At 38.1% G+C, this 23,910-nt stretch overlaps 2 protein-coding genes across 2 annotated transcripts in view; both read left to right on the top strand.

The window, feature by feature from the left end:
- The window catches only part of BDP1 (BDP1 general transcription factor IIIB subunit), a 90,183-nt gene extending 80,916 nt beyond the window's left edge, over window positions 1-9,267 (top strand). The window contains 3 exon segments of the mRNA XM_040451288.1: window positions 229-496; window positions 957-1,206; window positions 6,566-9,267. Coding sequence (XP_040307222.1) covers window positions 229-496; window positions 957-1,206; window positions 6,566-6,694 — 647 coding nt within the window. The 3' untranslated portion in view covers window positions 6,695-9,267.
- A 7,433-nt stretch (window positions 9,268-16,700) lies between these two features.
- Window positions 16,701-23,910, top strand: part of MCCC2 (methylcrotonyl-CoA carboxylase subunit 2) — a 70,211-nt gene continuing 63,001 nt past the window's right edge. The window contains exon 1 of the mRNA XM_040451297.1: window positions 16,701-17,018. Within this exon, the coding sequence (XP_040307231.1) occupies window positions 16,890-17,018 (129 nt within the window). The 5' untranslated portion in view covers window positions 16,701-16,889. The remainder of the gene's footprint in view (window positions 17,019-23,910) is intronic.

Genomic DNA, 23,910 nt, shown 5'->3' with positions numbered 1-23,910 from the left:
GTTGATATGACTATTTTGTATCTGAATACAGAAACTGTTACCATAGCTTTGTACCAGTTACAATTCTTAACAGTCCCGATAACTTATATATTAACTTATAATTTAGCTTACTCTTATTAAGGTAGGTTTATGATAGAATGTCCTGATTTTTTTCCTTCAAATATTGCAGTTCAACTGGATATATAAATTTCAAGATGGATGCTTACCATTTGTCTTTGTTTTTTGAAGGGGAGTCTTACAAGGGACAAGATACCTTCCCTACCTCAGGAAGCACACATACAACTCCAGAACCTCAGAAAGAGCAACTTGAACCAACTTTGCAGTGTATAGGATCTCAGTCTCTTGATGAAATAATAGACACGCATGCAGAAACGAGTACACCTCAGTTACCTCAGAATGAGATGATTGTCTCTGATAAGGAAGAGGGAACTGGTGCTGCTTCAAAGTCTGAACAAATGGGTAGCACCACAGCAGCTTCAAAAACCCCATTATCCAGGTACCATGAAAAGCTCTTTAACAAATGCTCCTTTCCATTTCTGTCTCTCAAAGGACAAATGTAACCTCTACACAACAAATATAACATAAAGACTAAGTCCAGTACTAAGGATGATGTTTTATAAACATATTCCTCTGTCAGTAATGTAAAGGGGAGGAGTTTTGTCAAAGAAAATTCAGTAATGTCAACATTTTTGCAAGACTCCAGACAAATACAACATTCTGTATAACAAGAGCTTACCTTTAGATGCTGATACTAACTTTTAGGTAGAAAATCTGCATAGGTAGCTACTGGTATGATGGAATAAATAATGATCAGAATAATAATGACACTTAGTAGACGTGCTAATGCCACTAAGGTGGTATATCACATGTGCCATTTTAGCATTAAAGAAAAGAAGTTGGTATTAAGAATGTGTCTTCCTGGATATCTTTGAATATGCTTACATTTGCATTTCTAGACCTGGCAGAAGACCCCTGGGATTTTTGTCTTTAATATGTTCAAAGAATAGTTTGGAGTCTGATGAACCTACTCATGTTTATAATAAGAAACGCCTAAAGCCTTTTATACCTACACTAAGACAGAATTTGAAAAGATCAAATCCACTCAATGAAAGCCAGAAAAAAACCCAAGAGTCCTCTGATCTGCTTCCATCTCCAAGTGTTGTTGTTAATACCGAATCTGAGAATATTGGCAGTTCACCAGCTCAGGTATGTGATAACTGTCATATTTTATTATTTGTATATAATGGGTTAGATATCAGACTCAACTAGGAAGAACATGGCAATTGTTATTTTCTTTTGGATGTCAGAAATTATGTCAGAGCATCGCTTGTCCATCTCCTCCCCGTCATACCTCATTATAAGGGAAAGAAGGTAGGTGTTGAATTAAGTTACAGCTCCTTTAGTACAGATCTATTAAGCTAGTCATAAATGGACACTTAACTGATACTCCTTTAATGCAAAGAAGTTTTTTAACCTGTGGAAGCAAAACAAAGCAGTAGTTTAGTTCTGTTTGCTTTTGAGGAAATGTCCTGGCACCCATAAGAATTCAAGCAATGGTGCGGTGGCTGGGTGGCTCAGTCAGTTGAACATCTGACTTTGGCTCAGGTCATGATCCCACCGTTCGTGTGTTTGAGCCCCCTTCAGTCTTGCTGCTGTCAGCACGGAGCCTGCTTTGGATCCTCTGTTCCCCTCTTTCTCTGTCCCTCCCCGGCACTCTATTTCTCTCAAAAATAAATAAACATTAAAAAAAATTTTAAAAATTCAAGAAGTGGTAAGATTAGAATTTGTATGTTTCATTTCTCTATATTCTGAAGCTGTTCATATGGCAACTACTGGGATGGAAAAATACATAAACTTGTATCAAAAACTTTGGAAGAATACTGGGGTTGGTTACTTATGAACTCAACACAGGAAAGCTATTGGATAGCATGAGCCTCAAAAGGAGTACTTTTATAAAAACCATCTTTAAAAAATTTTTAAATGTTTTATATTTCCTAGAATTATTTTCTGAGACTAATATTTTATGAGTCTTTATTATTGCTAAATTTCTTTGGAGAACACTTATTATAATTACCAGCAATGTAGCTATGCCAGTTAAATTACATTCTTGCCAGCATTAGATCTTACTCTTCAAAGTAAATTTTTTCTAATTTATGTAACGGTAGAGGGTAGAAATGACATTTCATTTGTTTAATTTGCATTTCTTTAGTTATTAGTGGCTTGGTTGTTTCCCATACATTTACTACATTTTCTCTCTCTCTTGCTCTTTTTTTTTTTTCTTCCTGTTTTGTTCCTATCTTTTGCTTATTTATAGCTTTTGGGATCTTAGTGGTTTGCTTACCAGTTTATGTCAGATCCTTAGGTAACAAAGCCACGTACCTTTAGCTCTTTGCTTCAAGTAATTTTTTCAAATTCATTTATTTTTTAAAATTTTGGAGGTTTTTTATGATGAATTCTAAATACATTTTACATAAAGAGGAATCACATTTTGCATTTCTGTAACTTTCTACTAAGGCAGCAAGGTCGGCAACATTAGACAGATTAATGGGAAGAATGTTCGTTGGTTTCTGTGCCAATTATCTGGAAGCCACTGCCTTCAGAGTCTGGACATGACGTCAAATACTGGGGAAGCAAACACACATTCACACATTCAATAACTGCCGTGACAGGTGGAGAGAGAAGACATTGGGAGCAGACAGAAAGGCTGACGTTCATCAGATGCAGCATTTACTAAACTCCAGGCACTTGGACACCACGTTCATGGTTCCTACCATGTTACCCAGCAATGTGTAAAAATGTAATGACTCACTGAGCACTTACTATACTCAAGATTCTTGTCAAATACCTTCTTTTTTACACAAACATCCTTGTAAGATAGATATTGATGGTATTACTCCCACAGGCCCAGAAGGTTAAGTGACAGAAGGGCCCAAGTTCCACAGCTTCCATGAATTAGGTTAAGAATTTACTGAAATACTTTTTAACTACTTCAGCAGCACCAAGCTGCCTCCAGGTTATATGGTTTATCCCCTATTAGTATCATCATTACTCTCATTTACTTCATGGGTTTTTTTTTTTTTTTTTTTTACTTTATTTTTGAGAGAGAGAGCGGGAGAGAGGCAGAGAGAGAATCGCAAGGCTCAGCCCTGTCGGCGTGGAGCCCGATGTGGGGCTCAAACTCACGAGATCATGACCTGAGCCAAAACCAAGAATCAGACACTTGGCCGAGTGAGTCAACCAGGCACCCCTACTTCCTATTTTAAAATACAATTTTCATTTTTAGTAAAATATATCGTCAGTAAAACTTTAAATGTCTACCATTAAAAAAATAAATAAATAAAATTTTGGAGGTTTTTTAATATGCATAAGTTTTATTTTTTGTTTTTTTTTTTACGTTTATTTATTTTTGAGAGATACAGAGTGTGAGTGGGGGTGTGAGTTTTTCCCCAAGGTATAAAATGTTCAGTAATCAGTTTTAAAACGAACTCTGTTCATGGTTATTGACTTTGGTATAGAGTGAGGCAAGACTAATTCTCAAATTGCTATTTTATTATTTTTTGTGAATAAGTACTATATTCTACAGGTTTTCAAATTCATAATCTACAAAAAAAGTTTACAAAGTTTCTGACATCTGTCCTTTAGCTTCTTTGTTTCCCCTTTTTATAAGTGTATGCTGTTAATCAGCTGTTGGTTTACTTTTCCAGAGATATTTTATGTGTACACAAATATAAACATTTTTCTTCTTTTTGTTTCATAAATAGCAGCATACTGTTCTTCCTTGCTGTTTTCACCATAACAGTCCATCTTAAAGATCTTTGCAAAACAGTATATAAAGAGCTTACTCCTTCTCTGTCTCAGTCTCTCTCTCTTTTTTAAAATGTTTATTTTGAGAGAGAGCGTGGGTAGGGGAGAGGCAGAGAGACAGGGAGAGAGAAAGAGAATCCCAAGCACTCTCCACTATCAGCGCATAGCCCATCGCAGAGCTCCATCCCACCAACTGAGATTATGACCTGGGCTGAAATCAAGGGTTGGACGCTTAACCAACTGACCCACCCAGGCACCCCATCTTTTTTTTTTTTTTTTTAATTTAAATTAAACTTTTTATTTTGGGATAATTGTAGACTCACATGCAGTTTTAAAAGACAATACAGAGATCCCATACACCTTTTATCCATTTTTCCCCAATGTTAACGTCTTGCAAAAGTATGGTACGGTATCACAACCAGGATAACAACAATGCCACAGTCAAGCTACAAAAGAGTTCTGTCACCGCAGAGATTGTTTGTGTTGCCATTTATAGACACACTTCCATTGCACTCCCTCTACTCTCCTTAACTTCTGGCAACCTGTTCTACACCATTAAATTTGTCATTCAAAGAATGTTATGTAAGTGGAATGTTGTATACAGTTGTGTAAATGGAATCATACCTTTGGAATTAGCTTTTTTCCCCACTCAGCATAGTTCCCTAGAGAGTCATCCAGATGGTTTTATGTATTTGTTCCTTTTTAATGCTGAATAGAATTCTCATGTTTATCCTTTCACCAGTTGAAGGACATCTGGGTTATTTTCAATTTTTGCCTATTATGGATAAGGCTGCTGTGAACATTCATATGCAAGTTCTTGTGTGGATGTAAGTTCATTTTTGAGGAATAAGTGCCCAAGAATGCCCTCATTATTTTTAATGACTATATCATACTCCATTGTTTGCGTGTACCATAGAGCAATATTGGTCTCACACTGGTAACCATTTAGGTTATTCCTAATGATTTGGTAGTTCACATAATGTGATAATATCTAACTTAGAAATGAGTGATTTTACACTTTTATCCATAGGTTGAATTCCTTCCTAGAAATAGAATTGCTGATCAAAAGGAATGATCATTCTTTTGACAGATATTACTTGATTGTCTTCCATAGCGAATATATCCGTTTCTATTTTTATCAGTAGTATATGAGAGGGCCTTTTTCCTCACGCTAGCACATAATCAATTTTTTTCACTTATGACATTCTTCATAGATTTAATGAGTATATATGAGTGAAGTTGAGCACCTCTTCATGTATTTGAATCACTTGTTTTCTCTGAACCATCTGTTCGTATGTTTGGTTTATTAGTCTTTTTCATATTGATTTGTAGAAGCTCTTAAAGAAAACCTTTTGTGACAAAGGTTGTACATGGTTTTGTTTTGTTTATTGTTTTTTTGTTTTTTTTAACCTGTATGTCCTTTATCTTTTGATTTTGTGTATGTAGTTTTTGCCATGCAGATGTTTTTTTATTTTTACATAGATGAATTTATCACTCTTTCCTTTTATGGCTTCTTCCTTTCTGGTCATTTAAAAAGACACTCCTCCCTTAGTCCAGGATTATGAAAGTGTTTTCCCATGATATTTTAGAGTAGATTATTTTTTCAATGTTTATTTTTGAGAGAGAGACAGAGTGCAAGCAGGGAAGGGGCAGAGAGAGGCACAGAATCCAAAGTAGGCTCAAGGCTCTGAGCTGTCAGCACAGACCCTGACACAGGGCTCGAACTCAGGATCATGATCTGACTTGAAGTCAGACACTTAACTGACTGAGCCACCCAGGAGCCCCTACATTTACATCTTTTAATTAATCTAGAATTTATTTGGTTGAGGATATAGGTTTGACTTTTTTTTTTCCCCTGAGATGGTTATACAGTTGTCCAACATAATTTTAAAAATAATACAATTTTTTTTTTTTTTTTTTTTTTTTTTTTTTTGAAATGTCACTTTTCTCAGATACTAAATTTCCACCTGTATGTGTTGGGGATATTTCTAGTCTTTTTCATTGATACATATATCTGTTCCTATGTGTTAATTTGTCATAGATTTCTAAGTATGCTAATTTTTGATAGGATTGCTTTAATTTGTAATGTTTCCTTGAATACTGTTCTGTTTTGTGGGTCTATTCTTTTCTATTATAAAAAAAATTTTTTTTAATGTTTATTTATTTTTGAGAGAGACAGAGCACGAGTTGGGGAGGGACAGAGAGGGAGACACAGAATCTGAAGCAGGTTCTAGGCTCTGAACTGTCAGCACAGAGCCCAACGCAGGCCTCAAACTCACAAGCCGTGAGACCATGACCTGAGCCGAAGCTGGCTGCTTAATCAGCTGAGCAACCCAGGCTCTCCATGGGTCTGTCTCTTCTTATGCAGATTATTAAAACTTTTCATTACAGATTTGATAATGTTAGTTTTTTCTATATTAAAATTTTTTTGTGGAAATTAGGGTAAAATAATGGACCTTGTGTATACTGTAATTAATCTAATCATGCCTGCTGTTTTATGTTGAGTCCAGTTTTATTAAAACTAATGCTTGAAAGGTTACCTTATTCATAAAACTCTTAATATGTTTTGTATTGTTTCCCTAATATAACAGCATAGAAATGAAATTATTTGGTCAATGAGCATGAACATACTTAAAACTCTCACTGTATTGCTTTGTGGTAGTTTAAACTGATAGGGAAAAGCAGTATCAATTTAGACTACCACTACCAATATATAAATGTTATATTGCATGCTTATTATTATTTTTTTTAATCTTTTTAGGTTTCTTATGATCGTCCCTTACCAAAAGAGGAATGTAAAACTGGCCAAACCCGGGCACCTGAAGAGGGGCCAACCACAGTCTCTGAATATTTTTTTAGTGATATATTTATTGAAGTGGATGAAACATAATAAAAGACTTTTTTGTTGTTTTTTTTTTTTTTCAAAGTCTAGGATTTCCAGAGTCAATTATATCACCTAAGCAGTATTTAGAAAAAAGCATCACTGGCTGTTTTTCTTTAGATTGACTTTAAATATTTAATGAGCTTGATTTGAAGCTTTTATAATCATTGGAAAACATTGCTGAGGTTCCTTTCATTCTGATTGATTCAGCATTTTGGAAACACAAAGCAATTAAGACTGCTTCTGAGACAGAAAAAGCTTCTCTTGTTTACATTTTTACTCTTCCTGTGCTGAACATACATGGACATTCTGGAGTGTTTTGGATAAATGTTTATGTATAAATCACAGTGCCCAAGTATTCGGAGGTGGATTGTATTTAACACTTCGTGAACTTCTTTTGTAAAGGTTTTTTTCTGGGGTCTTTTTTTGGGGGTGGGAGGTTTTTTTTTTGTTGTTGTTGTTGTTCTTTGTTGGTTTTGCTGAAGGCCTTTTCAGTTGCCTCTTGGTATATGAAAGCATATTGTGAAACTCCACTTTAGTATGGTAAATGTTAAAAACTTTTCTATTTTCATCTATTTGACTGGAAAATATGTATTTTTCTAATTGATGTTGATGTAACATTAGTCCTAATTGAACAAGTAAGTAGTATTTAAACTTATTATTTATAAAGACGAAACATCAAAAAGTTTATTTATTTTTAAATTGTTTATTTAAAAGAATATTCAGTTTTAATTATTTTCACCACTCAGATTATGGGTAAAGAAGGCATTGACAAATTTATGTTTGTCCCTTTTCCCTCTTTAATTTTAAAGATATTTAAAGTTATATCACTAAAGTATTTGGATAGTATATGTTTTGAATACATTTTTTCTCATAGTTTAGTATATTGAATTTGTACTGTGAATTTTTGGTTTTTGTTATTTCTTGGATAATCTCAGGATTTGATTGGGGGAAAAACCCTTAATTTATGAGGGAGATTTACATACAAAACTCAATCCCCTTTACACACACATACGCTTATACACATTCCTTTTTTAAAAAACTGATTTCTTGATAGTTTTTTTTCCCCCATTAAATTTTGCTTAAGGAACACTCAGACCTTTAAGCATCGAACATAATTGTGATGTTAAAGCAGAAAATAAGATAATAAGATTTTGTTCAGTGATTATCATCAGTATTAATTTAAGGGTTGTTTTTAATTTTGAAATTTTGTTATTTACATATGTAATTCCATTATCCACCCAAGCAAATCTTTGGTGGTTGTTCAAATCAAACTTCTTAAAAGCAGATTTAATCTTCTATTTGAAAAGCCTCAGAGCAGGAGTCAAAATATTTTCCAGAAAATATTTTTGAACTTGTGGGCCAGAAGGAATCTGTGGCAACTACTAAACTCTGCTATTTCAGTGTGCAAATAGCCAGGGGACACTTAAGTGATTGACATGGCTGGATTGGGCTTTTAGTTTGACCCCTACGTTAGACAGCAATTTTCATACCTTAAGGTGCTGACATCTGTATCTTATCTATGAAATATTCATCATTGAAGTTAAGAGTTGTGCATCACAGTTAAAACTGTGTTGATTGATTGCATTACAAAATGATCAGTATTTCAGCTGGGAAAATATTTTAATGTCTAGATAACTGTATATTGAAAAAAATTGTGGCCAATTTTTGAGTTCATTAGTAAAATCGGATATGGCTCAACAATAACAGCTTAGTCATTGCTTTACAGTGAAATTTACAATTTAACTTTTTTGTCATAAAGGAGTATCTATAAATCTGAGTGGAAATTCTCAATAGGTATGCATTAATTTATTTTGTGTGATTAAGATGTCACAAAAAAATCATGGTATTAAATCACATTGCCATTTTAATGCCCTGTTTTTATAAAATTTTTTAAAGTCTCATATTCTGAAAGTTTCTTTCATTCAGTTAATGTTAGTTTCAGTGTTAAGTTGCCACAGTTAAACTATTATTTTATCCCTTGTGTAATATTTATTTTTTAACTTTGCTAACATCTGTCTTGTACATCTATAATGAATTGGTTTTATGGAAGATATAATTTCTTACTGTATAAGAAATAATTTTATCTTTGGGCATTCATTGTGTTAGAGAATCAAGTCAGCCAGCTAAATTGTCCTACTATTATATCCTTAAAACTAATCTGGGAAAATGAGAAAACGTAATCAGTGTCTTTACCTTACAAAGTGGAAAGAATTAGTGACACCTATATTTAATCTGATTCATGTAAAGATGATGTTGTGAAGAATTGTATAAATCTTAAAAGAGGTATGAATAATGGTTTTGTTTTCTTGACTTTTCCTCCTGAAAACTTCGGTCTTAGCAAGCAATCAACATGATGGTTTAATAGCCTAATTGTTGGTAAATGATTGAGGCACAGAAAAAATTATGAATATCCACTGTTGACTATATTATTTGAAATAGAAGTGACCATGTGTATACTCTCTTGCTTGAAGGAGTTTTTGACAAAAAGCAATATCTGTCATTTGTAAATTTTCTTGTTCTAAAGAAAGCAGTTATGTTCTATAGGTATAAATTATGTAAATAAAAGTTATTTTATACTATTTCGGTTGTGTTTTTATTAATAACTGAAAGATATTAATGTTTAATTAACCAGAACTTGTCAGTTTTTCACCTACAGCTTTCTTCCTTCCATAAAAATATGGTATACCTGGAAGAATTAATCTTTTATCTGATACGCTTGCTGTGAAGGATATTTTTTTGATCTTGTAAGAATAAAGAATATCCTTTCCCCTCATTCCCACTTAGGACACGTGGAGAGTTGCTTTTTTGCTTATATAATGAATTTTTAGGTACAAGAACTCTCAATCTCTTTCACTCTTTTTTCTCTTCCCATTTTGTTTTCTCTGTAGAGAAAGACAAATGGGAAACTTTAGTCCTGAACATAATATAATCCTGGACTTCTGAAGTGAATATTGGCAAAATCTTAGCTGGTCAAAAAATTTGGCTGAGAGAAATATTTGTAGAAATTTTCCTAAAGGGCAGTCTAGTCATTTCTCCAGATAGAATTTTTATATTGAATTTGGTCACATCATCAAAGAGCTATGTATATGGGCCGCCTACATTGTTTTGTCTGCTTGAGGTTAGGGATATTATGTCAAATAGTGCAAAAGCCTAAAGAAATTGTTATTTTTACTATAATGATGTTACAGACTTTTAAAAAGTTTTATTACCCAATATCCTACTTAGAATCTGTAGGAGACATTTGACTTCAGTGCCAGGAATAATTGGGCTTCTGTTCAACTGGTCTGATATTTTATGTGGGCTGTGTGTATCCTTATGTTGTTTATCAATGCAAAGCTAAATTTGTGGCTAAAATTCTGACTTGTTACTCTCATTTCCCCCTGCCTGGATTTTTAAAAACTCACTTTTTTAAAACAATAGGTTACCATTTATTATGCTAGGCACAGTACTAACCTTTTAATATGCATTATTTCATATTAAAAAAATTGTACATGGCTTAAAAAGTAAAGTAGTGCTAGATTTCAAAGTAGCTATTTCTTCTGTTATTACATATTTCTAAATATGGTTATTCTGTTAATCTCTTACTTATGAATATTAGGCATTGTGAATTGACTTAGCTTTCTTGGGACCTGGGTGGCTCAGTTGGTTGAGCGCCTGACTTCATCTCAGGTTGTGATCTCATGATTCATGGGTTTGAGCCCCACAATAAGGCTTTGCACTGACAGCATGGAGCCTGTTTTGGATTTTATGTCTTTCTCTCTCCCTCTCTCTCTGCCCCTCCCCTTCTGTCTCGCATGTGTGCAGGCTCTCTCAAAAATAAAAAAAAAGAGTATTAGCTTTCTTAAACTCTCCCTTCCATGCCTTCCCTCTTAATATGTTACAATTATGGCTTAATCCATATTCAGTATTGTTACTGTATTAATTGTAATTATTCAATGCTGTACCACATTATGTACTAAAGTGACATTTATGGTGCAACCTTTTGTTTTTCTTGTAGTTAATAATTGCTTCAAAATGCCTCTCCATATAATTTTCCACGTGGCCAAACTGTCAGATAAACAGTTTGCTTTTTTTCCTGGAAAACTTTATGGACGTCTTTCTTCCTACTGTAACTGGTCTAGTGGCTTCACAGGTCTTTATGTGCAGTACAGCTGTCGTTGTGGTACTGCCCTTCGCCATTTCTCTATGAACTTCCTACCCTGCTTTCCTGGTTTAGATTCTCTGTAGTGCCCATGCCATTGTCTTTCTTGATTTTTTTGGTGGGTATATCCTCCACTGTTTACGGCAAGAGGATACATGGGTGATAATATTATTTAAGACATTTCGTGTCTGAAATTTCTTTATTCTACTCTCAGGCTATGAATAAAAATTCTGAATAATTTGAAAATGCTTTTCATGTCATTTTAAAGGCATGCTCCATTGTCTTCCAGTTTCCAGTTTCCATTCTGATTCCCTATCTATCCTTTGAAAGTGGCTTGCCTGTTTACAGTTTTATGACCTGGTATTGTTCACAATAATAAACTTTGGTGTAAGCTTGCCTTCCTTTCCCGCCCCTCAATTCATGCTGCTGGAAACTTAATGGATCTTTTTAATATGGAATCTTCATTTACTTCCCTTCTGGGAAATGTTCTTATATTATTGTTTTGATAATTTTGTCCTTTTCATTTTCACGGTTCTCATATCTGCAGTTTCTATTAATCTTTTTTTAATTAAAAATATTTTTATGTATTTATTTGTTTTGAGAGAGAGAGAGAGAGAGAGAGAGAGAGAGAGAGAGGGAGGGAGGGAGTACACGCACGGGAGGGGCGGAGAGAGAGGGAGAGAGAATCCCAAGGAAGCTCTGCACTGTCTGCACAGAGCTGACGTGGGTCTTGATCTGAAGAACCATGAGATCATAACGTGAGCCAAGATCAAGAGTCAGATGCTTAACCGACTGAACCACCCAGACACCCCTGCAGTTAACAGTTTTAAGGCATAGTTTACATTTAATAAGATACACAGATCTGAAGTATTCACTTTGAGCAAGGACAATGCATACACCTTTGTAACTACCCTGCAAAACAAACATTTCCATCATGCCAGGAAGTTCCCTTAAGCTCTTTCCCCTCTGTCACCTAGAGATTAGTTTTGCTTGGACTTAAACTTTGTGGAATCACACACTGCCCGTTTTTTTCTATCTGGTTACTTGTGCTCAATGTTTTTGGGATTCATCCCTGTTAGCAGTTTGCTTTTGCTGCTGAGTTTTATTCTATGTTATGAGTATACCACATTATACGAATACACCATAATTTCCTGTTCATTTTCCTAGGGGACTGTTTATATATTCTTATGCAAATCTTTTTGTAGACATGTTTTTATTTCTCTTGTGTAAATCCATACTAGTGTTACCTCATTTGTTACATTTCTAAGTACTTGATGTTCTTTTTTTTAAAAGATTTTTTAATGTAATCTCTATACCCATCGTGGGGCTCAAACCCACAACCCCAAGATCAAAAGTCATATGCCGTACCAAGTAAGCCCGCCAGGAGCCCCAAGACTTGATGCTCTTTGATGACATTATAAATGTTTTTAAAACCATTTATAAATGGTGTTATAAATGGTGTTTATTTTCTAATTGTTTATTGCTAAAATATTAAAACACGATTTTTGAATTATAATAAAGATTTTAACAACAGTTTTCTATAGCACCCATTCATAGTCTTAAGGTTTATTTTTTTTTAATTTTTTAAAAATATTTTTATTTATTTTTGAGACTGGGAGAGACAGAGCATGAGCAGGGGAGGGGCAGAGAGAGAGGGAGACACAGAATCTGAAGCAGGCTCCAGGCTCTGAGCTGTCAGCACATAGCCTCATGTGGGGCTTGAACTCATGGACTGTGAGATCATGACCTGAGCTGAAGTTGGACGCCCAACCAACTGAACCACCCAGGCGCCCCCATAGTCTTAAGGTTTAAAAGCAACCCTTGGGTCTATTAAAGGAAGCCTTTCAATATTCTAGCAATGCTATTTGCCTTTAGCAAATAGAGTTAAAAACTCAATTATAGTAAGATACACAAGTATAAACCACTAAAACTTTAGATAAGTATAACATTAAGAATAAACTGAAGTTAAATGCCAATCAGGAAATAATTGCTAACCTCTCATTTATCTAATAAATTTATCTAGCAGAGTATCTTGTTTCCTTATGACATGTTTTCCCATCTTAATAATTTCTCATTAAGTGACTAATTAAAGCTTGTAATCTCTAGCTTTGATTACATTTCTACCAAATTTTAAATTGGAAATGAGGCTTAAAATTTTATTTCCAGGGGTGCCTGGCTGGCTCAGTCCGTTAAGCGTCTGACTCTTGATTTTGGCTCAGGTCATGATGTCACAGTCATGAGATTGAGCCAGTCATGAGGTCAAGCCTCACATCAGACTTTGCGCTGTAGCTGGGAGCCTGCTTGGGATGCTCTTCCTCTGCCCCTCCCTTGCTCATGCTGACTTGTTCGCTCACTCTCTCTCAAAATGAACATTAAAAAATTTTTTTACTTCCATGTTTCCTTCCCTTCTACAGATTAAAATTCTTGATTTCATAATTTATTTCCAGAAGCTTTTAAAATTTTTTTCATAATCCTGTTCTTGTTTCATGAATGCCATATATTTTCATTTCTCTAAGGATGTTGCAGTTTATTCTGTTCCTTTTACTACTGGTTTCTTCTGAGGTTTTCTTGGTTGAGGTGGGTATCTTTTTTTCATGCTGAAAACTTTCTCAAATGCCTGTTGATCCTTGGCTATCCATGTATATGTTAGAGAAAGTTTCTAAAATGTTGATTGGGAGCTTTTACAAGCTTAATGGAATATAGATAGATAGGACATGCCAATTTGGAGGTACACTGTAGATGCATTATTTTCTAAGGAATTTTTCCATTGGGGAACTTCAAATGTCACTGTTGATCTTTTCTGTTAAGTGTTAAGGTTTCTCTAGACTTCTATATAAACTTCTATATGGACTTGTAGATAAATGCTGGTAGCCAGCATTTGAGACCTTGGAGGAAAAAAGAAGGTGGGGAACAGGGTTTTCTTGATTTGGCCTCCAAACTTTTAATCTTTTTGATTTCAGTCTGGCACTTCACTCTTGTCTAATGTCCCTATATTTGAAATTTCTGAGATGGCAATTTCTCCAGAAAATTTCTCCTGGGCAAAGTGGGAATGGAAATCCAGGGTTCTAATTACTTCTTATACAGATTTCCAAGTAGTTCCACTGTTTCTTGGTCTCCACCGCTTCTCCCCACATCCATCCACACCTTTCTCTGTTGCTGGTGCCACCAATTTCTGAGCCTTGCAGGGATTTCTGGGAGGCAAACTGACTTGTTACTTGTTTTTATCTTCCACTGCAAGCACTTAGATTTCAGCTTCCTTTTTTCTGCTAAATTTATCATTCCTATTTTTGCTTACTGTCTTCACATGTGTCCTAGTTTAACTGAAGGTGGGATATGAATTCTTTTTTGTGCTCCTTTGTTGCTTTGGGATCATTTATGAGAGAAAGAGGTAAAAACATCTTTATTTCCATTATGAAAGCTGAAATATTGTATTCCCTAAAGTAAAAAAGTAAACAACACTATGAACAACTCCACACCAACAAACTGGATAACCTAGATGAAACGGGACAAATCCCTAGAAACAAAACCTACCAAGACTACATTGCAAGGAAATCGAAAACTTGAGAAGTGCCTGGGTGGCTCTGTCAGTTGAGAGTCTGGCTCTTGATTTTAGCTCAGGTCATGATCCCAGGGTCATTGGATCAAGCCCCGTGTTGGGATCCGCGCTGAGTGTGAAGCCTGCTTAAGATTTTCTCTCCTTCTGCCCCTCTCCTCTGCTCGTGGTGTCTCTCTCTCTCTAAAACAAACAAACAACAACAACAAAAAAACTCCAGACAAAATTTGAATAGATATACAGTAAAAAGATTGAATCAGTAATCAAAAACAAACTCCAGACAAAAAGGACTTTGTGGCTTCAGTAATTCTACCAAACATTTAAAGAAGAACTAATACCAATCATTCTCAAACTTCTACAAAAAATTGATGAGAACACTTCCTGATGCTTTCTGAGGCCATTATCCTGATTCCAAACCCAGACAACGACACAAGAACCTTACAGACCAATACCCTTATGTATGTTGATGCAAAATCCTCAATACAATACTGGTAAACTGAATTCAGCACCATAATAAAAAGGATTATACACCATGACCAAGTGGGGCTTATTCCTGGAATGCAAAGATGATGGTTCAACATACCAAAACTGATCAATGAAATATACCACATTAACAGAATAAAGAAGAAAATAAGACACACATGATCATTTCAAATGATGCAGAAAAACATTTCACAAAATTCAACACTCATTCATAATAAAAACAATCAACTAAGGATACAAGAAAACTACCTTAACATCATAAAGGCTGCATATGAAAAATGCACAGCAAACATCATAGTCAGTGATGAAAGACTGAAAGTGTTTCCTCTGAAGATCAGGAACAAGGCAAGAAGGTCCACTTTTGCCACTGCTATTCACATAATGCTGGAAGTCCTAGCCAGAGCAATTAGGCAAAAATGAGAAATAAAAGGCATTCAAATTGGAAGGGAAGAAGTAAAATGATCTCTTTGCAGATGAGAAGTATGTAGAATATCCCTAAAGATCCACCCCCGACAAAAAAACGTTGTTAGAATAAATGAATTCAGCAAAGTAGCAGGATACTGTTAGAATAAATGAATTCAGCAAAGAGCAGGATACAAAGTCAACACACAAAGACCAATTGGATTTTTATACACTAATAATGAACAAGTTGAAAAGGAAATTACAGAGACAATTTCCATTTACAATAATATCAAAAATAATAAAATACCAAAAGCATAAAATAAGAATTAACCAAGGAGGTGTAAAACTTGCCCAATGAAAACTACAAAACATTGCTGAAAGAAATTAAAGACACAAATACCTGGTAACACATTCCATGTCCATGGACTGCAAAACTTAATACTGTTGTCAATATATTTAAAAAAATTTTTTAAATGTTTATTTCTGAGAGAGACAGAGAGAGAGACAGAGAGAGAGCGCGTGCTAGCATGTGTGGGGGAGGGGCAGAGAGTGAGGGAGACACAGAATCCGAAGCAGGCTCCAGGCTCTGAGCTGTCAGCACAGAGCCCGATGCAGGGCTCACACTCACAAACTTTGAGGTCATGACCTGAGCTAACCAGGCGCCCCATTAAGATGTCAATATTATCCAGTGTGAACAGATTCAATGCAATCCCTATCAAAACCCCAATGACATTTTTTTTTTCAGAAACAGAAAAACCCATACTAAAATTAATACGGAATCTCAAGAAGCCCACCCCAAATAGCCAAAAACAAAAACAAAACACCTGAAAGAGAATACAAAGCTGGAAGACTCATGAAATTATAAGATCCAGCGCCAGAAGAGCAATGGACACAGGAGACACTGAAGAAATATTTGCTGAATGAATGAATAAATATGTATCTCCTTTAAAGAGTTTTGTTTCTCAGGACAGCTTAATTGCCTGTTCGGTTTCCAGCTCTCCTATAGGGATAAGATTTTTCAAGTGCCAGCTCCCCCTTTTTTTTTAAATATGAAATTTATTGTCGAATTGGTTTCCATACAACACCTAGTGCTCAACCCAGTGCTTATTCTCAGTTTTTAAGAGTCTCTTATTGATTGGCTCTCTCCCTCTCTAACTTTTTTTTTCTTTTCCTTTTTCCTTCCCCTCCCCCACAAGCCCCTTTCTATTAAGAGGGGAAGAAGAAAACAGCACGAGGAAAACCATCAGAGACGATTCCCAAGACACTGAACTTCACCTAGCCAGCACAGCGAGCAGACAGGAGGGGCGGCAAAGGGAAGGTGGCTCCGCCTCCGGACCGCGGAACTCCCGCGCTCGCGAGGGGACAGGACCTCGCGGTGCTGCGCCTCTGTCGCTTATTGGCTGAGTTAGGGGGGCGTGGTGCGCAGCGTCGACATTTTACGGCTGGCGAGCCCACGCACGTGCGGTGGCTGCCCTGAGACTTTGGGGTGTTTCAGGCGGGTTGGGCTGTAAGGACGCGAGCTGAGCTGTACCCCGACTCCGGGAAGCCGGCTGGGAAATAACCAAGTCTGAACCTGCGCGGGCCGCTCTGTTGCGCTAGTTCTTCGCTCCGGGCCGGCTGTCATGTGGGCTTCCCTGAGGTTAGCCCTGCGGCCGTGCGCCCGCGCCCTTGTACCCGGGCCGCGCGCTTATCACGGGGACTCGGTGGCCACACTGGGTACCCAGCCGGACTCGGGTTCTGCCATCTACCAGGTAGGCTGCGCGAGCGCTCCGGCGGCCCGGGCCTGGAAACCCCTGACTGAGCCTGTGACTCCTCTTCCTGTGTCCGCCAGTGTGGGCCGGACAGGACTAAACACTGGCCGGACAAGGAAGCCGGTGAACTGTGGACACACTTTAACAGCTCTGTTCTTTTCTCTGGAGCCTCCAGTCATGATTCTGGGACACAGTAGGGGTCGTGAAGTTTGCAGAGGAAGATAGTTCCAAATAAAATATATCTTAGTTCACTTTTAGCACTGGCACTGTATTTTGTATCTTTGAAATCAGTGGTTCTCAAAACCGGACTTAGCATTGTCAGCCGAGGAACTTGTTGAATATACGGCTGCGTTAAGCCCCGGCCTGGATCTTTGGGGTCTCTGGGGTGGGATCCTGGTGTTTGCGTTGTTAGTGAAGTCCTGAGGGCTTGGCGAAGTCCAGCTTTGGGAACCACTTGCCTGGTACAGATAGGGTTGTGCTTACCAGACTTTAGTTAAATAGTTGGTTATGTTAATAGAACATACTTATCGCACGCTGTCTTTGAATAACCCTTTCTTGGAATTGGGAGGTATAACAGTGTCACAGAAACAGCCTGTGAAATTTCAAAGCCGGGAAATTCCACCCTATCCCATGGTTTCTGAGGTTATACAGATAACATTTAAGTTGTACAAGTAACTTTCAGAAAAGACATTTTAAACAGTTTCCTTACATCGAAAGAAAACAGGCAGGCTGAAGCAAACAGTATCCAGTGAGAGGGTTCCTAAAGTCTAGATTTTCTGGGGTCGGGAGAGAACTGTTTAATTCAGAAATATTAAGTGGTTTCTTTGGTTTAGGCAGTATGTTAGGTACTTGGTATAGGTCATAATTTTGTGGGGAAGGTGAACAAGAAAGCATGTACTTACAGTGCATTGTGGTAAGTGGTATCTAAAACTTGAAAAAGGTGGTTACAGAAAGCCACAGATACAAAGTAATGAGTGAGTTGGATCTTGATTGTTGTTGGGTCAGAGCTGCTAAGATATCTATGCTAAGATATGCTAAATATCTGCTAAGATATTTAAGTAGGGAAGTGGCAAAATCCTATGGGATGTGATCGAATCATTAGTGTGGTGGCAGTATGGAGGAGAGACTTGTTTCTGTTTTGAATATGACTTCTTGGCTGGGTGTTCTTCTGGTTGCTGTAGGCTTTTGACATTTTCCAGAGTTTCTGTAAGGTTATTTTAGCCAGTTTTTGGTTGTTTGGGCATGTCTCTGTGGGAGAATGAGGGCCTGGAGCTTCCTGGTCTGCCATCTTTTTGGCTTTAGGTCCAGGCCTGTGTTTTGTTTTGTTTTGCTTTTTTAATGTTTATTCATTTTTGAAGGAGACAGAGACAGAGTGTGAACGGGGAAGGGTCAGAGAGAGAGGGAGACAGAATCTGAAGCATGCTCCAGGCTCAGCTGACAGCACAGAGCCCGAACTCACGAACTGCATGATCATGACCTGAGCCGAAGTTGGAGGCTTAACTGATTGAGCCACCCAGGCGCCCCGAGGCCTATGTTTTTGATGGTGGCTGTTAGCTAGGGGTTTGGGGGTATAGGCCTGAGCATATAACTTCTTTCTCTGTGTAAAATGTTTAATGTTCTGGTCCGGTCTGTGCACTAGTAATTAGAATACGGAAGTAGTTGTGGTATGATGGGAAAGGTCTTAGTCTAGTATTTCATGTATGTTAAAAACTAAAAAATAACATATTTCCATGGAGAGGAAAAAAAAAACAGGAGGGAAATAAGCTAAAGTGTTAACAGTGGCCCTGTGAGTGGGCAAAGACAGTGTGGCATAATGGTTTAAGAGCAAGGTTCTGGAACTAGTGAGCCTTGGCTTAAATCCTGGCTCTATTACTTGTTAGCTGAGTGATTTTGGACTAGTTACTTAACCTCTCTGTACCTCAGTTACCTCAATTGTATAATAGCATTAATAACTGTGCATATCTTATAGAACCATCAGGACAATTAGTGGCTGCCTGTAACATTGCCTGGGACATAATAAGCCCTCAAGAAGTATTAGCTCTCGCAACTTTTCCTTCCCTCCGTGATGTCATCTCAGGATCTGTTTAGCCAGCTTTTCGCTTCAGTAATGCTGTATAGCAAACAATCCCAAGATCTCTGTGTCCAAAAGAACAGATATTTATTTTTTGCTCTGGGATCAGGGTTGGTTGTGGTGGTTCTTCTCTGGGCAGTGCACCAGATTCAGGTCTGCTGTATTTGTTTTTTATTCCCCAACTCAGACCGAAGAGGCAGTGGCTGCCGAGGGATGCTTCTCTCATAATGGAAGGCTGGGATTCAAGATGGGAGTATGGAAGCACTGTCCCTTTTAGAGCCTTTGCTTGCAGTTGGTACACTGTCACCCTTGCCCACATTCCACTGGTCAAAGCAAGTAAAAGGGACAGACTCATAGACTGTGGGTGGGGAAGGATAATCTCACACTGAACCTTGGCAAGGATGAGAGGGACAAAAGAATTTTGAGTAAGTAATACATTCTATCTCATGCTGTAGAGGTTGCCACATAAGTTCCACCTATTATGTCTGAGTTCAGGGACAAAGAGGAGGAAGGGAGAGTAGGCGAAAGGACACCCTCACCTGTTTGTTTTCTTTTTAAGAAGCCTTTCTAGAAGTCATGCCTAACAACTGCCTCTATTTCATTGGTTAGAATTTAGTCACATGGCCACACCTGTCTACAAAAGGAGGCTACAGTGTTTTACTTTTCCAGCCAGCCATGTTGTTACCTTGAATAAAATTGGGATTTCATCATTAAGAAGGATGGGAAGAATGGATATGGATAAGCAGCTCTACGTGTCTGCCACAGATAAACAGTAGAGAGAGAGTGGATGTGTTCTTATATTGCACGTTAAAAGATTTCACTTAGGTGTATCCTTGTCTTCTGGGGCCACCAGCTACAAGTAGTAAACTTTAAGGCAAACAAAAACCCACAAGAGGGGAACAAAAAATAAAGCTCTGCTTTGGGTGGGAGATGGCACCTAGGAGCCCTGGCCCCAGTCTGGTTTCTCTCTGCCCAGTTTTCCTAGTGACTAGGAATCCAAACTGCCTGCTGTCACTTCTCATGGCCATATGCTTCAGAAAGCCTTGGCAATTGGTGACAATTTCCTTTATTTCTTAATTGGAAGACTGGCTTAGCTAGGATAAAGATCCCTTGTATAAGTAGCTTTAGGTTTGATTGACTTTGTTCTAAATTGGTCAGTGTCATAGGCTATAGCAATTGTACCTTGGGTTTCAGCCCACTTTAGTAGAGAATTACTTGTTTTCTCTGTGTGTATGGAACTACTCATCAATTCTGAACTTTGGTGCCTGTGGTTTGCAAAGTTGACAGAAGACTGGGAGGTAGAATGCAGGTGGAGGGGCATCAGCTAATTTTTTTTTTTTTTCACTTTAAAAAATTTTAGAGAAAGAGGGACAGAGGGAGAATCTTTTTCTTTCTTTTTAAAAAATATTTATTTTTGAGAGAGAGAGGGAGAATGCAAGTTGGGGAGGGACAGAGAGAAAGGGAAACACAGAGTCCAAAGCAGACTCCAGGCTCTAAACTGTCCTCACAGAACGCAATACAGAGCTCAAACTCAACTGTGAGATCCTGACCTGAGCCAAAGTCCGACGGATGCTCAACCAGCTGAGCCACCCAGATGCCCTGCAGAAGGAGAATCTTAAGTGGCAAGTGGAGCCCCACTCGGGGCTTGATCCTACAACCCTGAGATCATGACCTGAGCCCAAACCAAGAGTCGGATGCTCAACCGACTGAACCACCCAGGCTCCCCGAGGTCAGCTAATTCTTGATGAGTTGGGGGAAAAATAAGAAACTATGGCACAACAAAATCCCATCAGCCTCTAGATCTGCAAGGGAAGAAGAACTTGTTGAAGGATACTGGGAGGATGCATTTAACATTGTGGGAAAAATCTAGGGGACAAAGAGAACATGTCAAGGCAAAAAAAAAGATGGGCGAACTTAGAAAAGACTTAGTTTCAGAGAATTTCAGAAAAGACTTAAGAAATATCAGTCGCTTGTGGCTATATAGACCTTCCATAGAATCCTATTCAAATAAACTGTAAAAAACTGTAAACTGTAAACTTCCTCTGACAGCTGAGGAAGTGTCTTCACTAATTGGATATTTGATTTTATTAACAGTATTGGTATGCAGTAATGGTCCTCATCTTTTGGAGATTTGGAAATACTTACAGAGGAAGTGTTATGTCTAGTATTTTCTTCAAAATAATTCAGGGTGGGGGCAAAAATAAAAAAGCTTGGGCCATTGTGGATAATTGTTGAAGGACATTGGCTACATTATACTAATCTTTTTTGCTTTTGTATATGTTTGAAAATTTCCATGAAACAAAGTTAAGTTTCTTCTATTTTTAATTTTTATGTTGATTTATTTTTGAGAGAGAGAGAGAGAGAGAGAGAGAGAGAGACAGAGAGACAGAGCATGAGTGGGGGAGGGGCAGAGAGAGAGGGAGACACAGAATCTGAAACAGGCTCCAGGCTCCCAGCTGTCAGCGCAGAGCCTGACATGGGGCTCAAACTCACGAACCATGAGATCATGACCTAAGATGAAGTTGGACACTTCACTGACTGAGCCACCCAGGTGGCCCTAAATTTCTTTTATTAACAACAATGACAAACCCCATTAAAGAGGAGCTGAACATGTTAGAGAAATCCCTGCCCCTTCACTTTGCCATACTGTAACCTGTCTATTCATTTTCTAGTGCTGTTGAGCTAAATAAGTTAGGACTGAGCAGAAGATAGTATGTCATAATGACTGGATGGACTTGTTTGAGAATTAGCTGCAAATAATGTCACTGGAAAAACTTTTTTTTCTTCATCCTATCAATTTTAAGCTAACAATATAAGCTTACTCCAAGGTAAATGTGTTAGCTTTTCACATACCTTGCTGAGACAGTAGGTATTCAGATTTTTTTTTCCCATTAGCACCAAATTCCTTTTATTGAACTTGGAGTCACATGTTGAACAATATATGTGGCTTCTCTTTTCTTTCCTACAGTGTATTTTTCAGATTATCTTTTAACCTGACTACTAGAAAGTGAGGAGACACAAGGGTTAACAGTTTGGATGATGTTCTTTTTCAGAAATTCCTTAAGCTCAACAGTGAGCACATCTTTTGTTGAATAACCATAGAATCACATGCTGAGAGTGGCAGAGAGAGAAAGTGAAATTCCAAACAGTGGAGCATTTGAGAAGGCTGCCTATCCTCATGAAGGCGCTTCACCATCCGTGGGGATTCTTGAGATCAAGGTTTCTAAGTGGCTGCTGGCTGGCTCAGTCAGTAGAGCGTGTGACTCTTGATCTTGGGGTCATGAGTTCTGGCCCTATGTTGGGCATAGAGCTTACTTAAAAAAAAAAAAAGGTATCTTAGACATTTATGAGGTGGATTTTTAACCTTAGAATAAAGGTAGAAGTGACAAGTTAGACTTTAAGCACAAAACCAGCAAAAAATATTTACTTGTTGCAGTAAAATAATCTGCTTTCCTTTCCACTTAGCAACATAGTAATCAGATCTTTTCCTCACCCTGTGTGTTCAGCAGCACAGAGCGGGTGCCCAGGGCCTGAGACCAGAGTAGCACCCAGCCCTGAGCCACAGAGCTGCAGTGCAGGGTAGGGTGAGAGAGTCCATAGAGAAGATGCCCTTTAGCTACAGATAGGAGTTGGCCACCAACTCCGTCCCCCGGAGCTTCCTTACCACTCTGTTTTGTTCATACAAGGAGGTCTTCCCCTTACAAATTCCCTCTGCTGTGTCTCTCGCAGACGACAAAGGAGTTCAGGACGCAGCTCCTGCTTACTAGCAGTAGTTCTCAGCCTAGGAGGCTGTCAATACCGAGGTTGGATGTTAGGTTTTGAAAGGCTGCTCAGTCTCCTCATACACGTCAGGTGGCATTACACACGTGGCTCTAATGCCATCTCTTGGTGATGGGCTGAACAGACACGCTCCAGTGCAGAGCTTTGTTTCTGTCTGACGCAATTCATGAAGTTGGGAGTTTCTGACTTTGCTAACTGTGAATAAAAAGGATCTCTAACCTAGGCTTTGTATTAGAGCGAAGTTCTCAGCTTCCACTGCCTCATGCTCTTAATATCAGCAAATACTATGGTAATCTGAAAAAATTCTGGTGATAAAAGAACCCTTTGCCTATTACCAAACCCCTCTTTTGGTAGGTTTCCAATTTGCCTTGAGGGTAACTCAGAAATGGAGACTATGGGCCAGTGTTCCTCTGTTTTTGGTTGGATATTTAAATCGCTTGGGGGGGGCGCCTGGGTGGCGCAGTCGGTTAAGCGTCCGGCTTCAGCCAGGTCACGATCTCGCGGTCCGTGAGTTCGAGCCCCGCGTCGGGCTCTGGGCTGATGGCTCGGAGCCTGGAGCCTGTTTCCGATTCTGTGTCTCCCTCTCTCTCTGCCCCTCCCCCGTTCATGCTCTGTCTCTCTCTGTCCCAAAAATAAATAAAAACGTTGAAAAAAAAAATTTTAAATCGCTTGGGGAACCTTTATGGTGCTTAATGCCCAGGCCACATTTGAAACCAGTGACATCAGAATCCCTGAGGGTTTGTTTTTATTTTTATTTTTCAAAGCTTCCTAGTGATTCCAATGTCTGTCAAGGTTGGGAAACAATGTTCTAGGCGAGTTACGGAGTTCTATTCCCACAGGTTGTCTGCCGTAGGACAGGGCTTGGGAGACCTCGCAGGGAAGTCATCACAGGGCTAGCAGGCAGAGATGGTTCTGAGGTTGGGACCTCCCTGATCCAGGGCAGAGGTTCTTTCCCTAACAATCTGCTGCTTCTCCCTTTTTTATTTTCTGCATTTTGCAGAGCAAGAGAATGTAGCAGAAACCTTGACCTTGGGAGCTCTT

The sequence above is a fragment of the Herpailurus yagouaroundi genome, unplaced genomic scaffold, assembly GCF_014898765.1.
Source record: "Herpailurus yagouaroundi ecotype Mexico unplaced genomic scaffold, PumYag 29, whole genome shotgun sequence".
Classification (NCBI taxonomy): Eukaryota; Metazoa; Chordata; class Mammalia; order Carnivora; family Felidae; genus Herpailurus; species Herpailurus yagouaroundi.
This window is presented reverse-complemented; position numbering and strand designations above follow the sequence as displayed.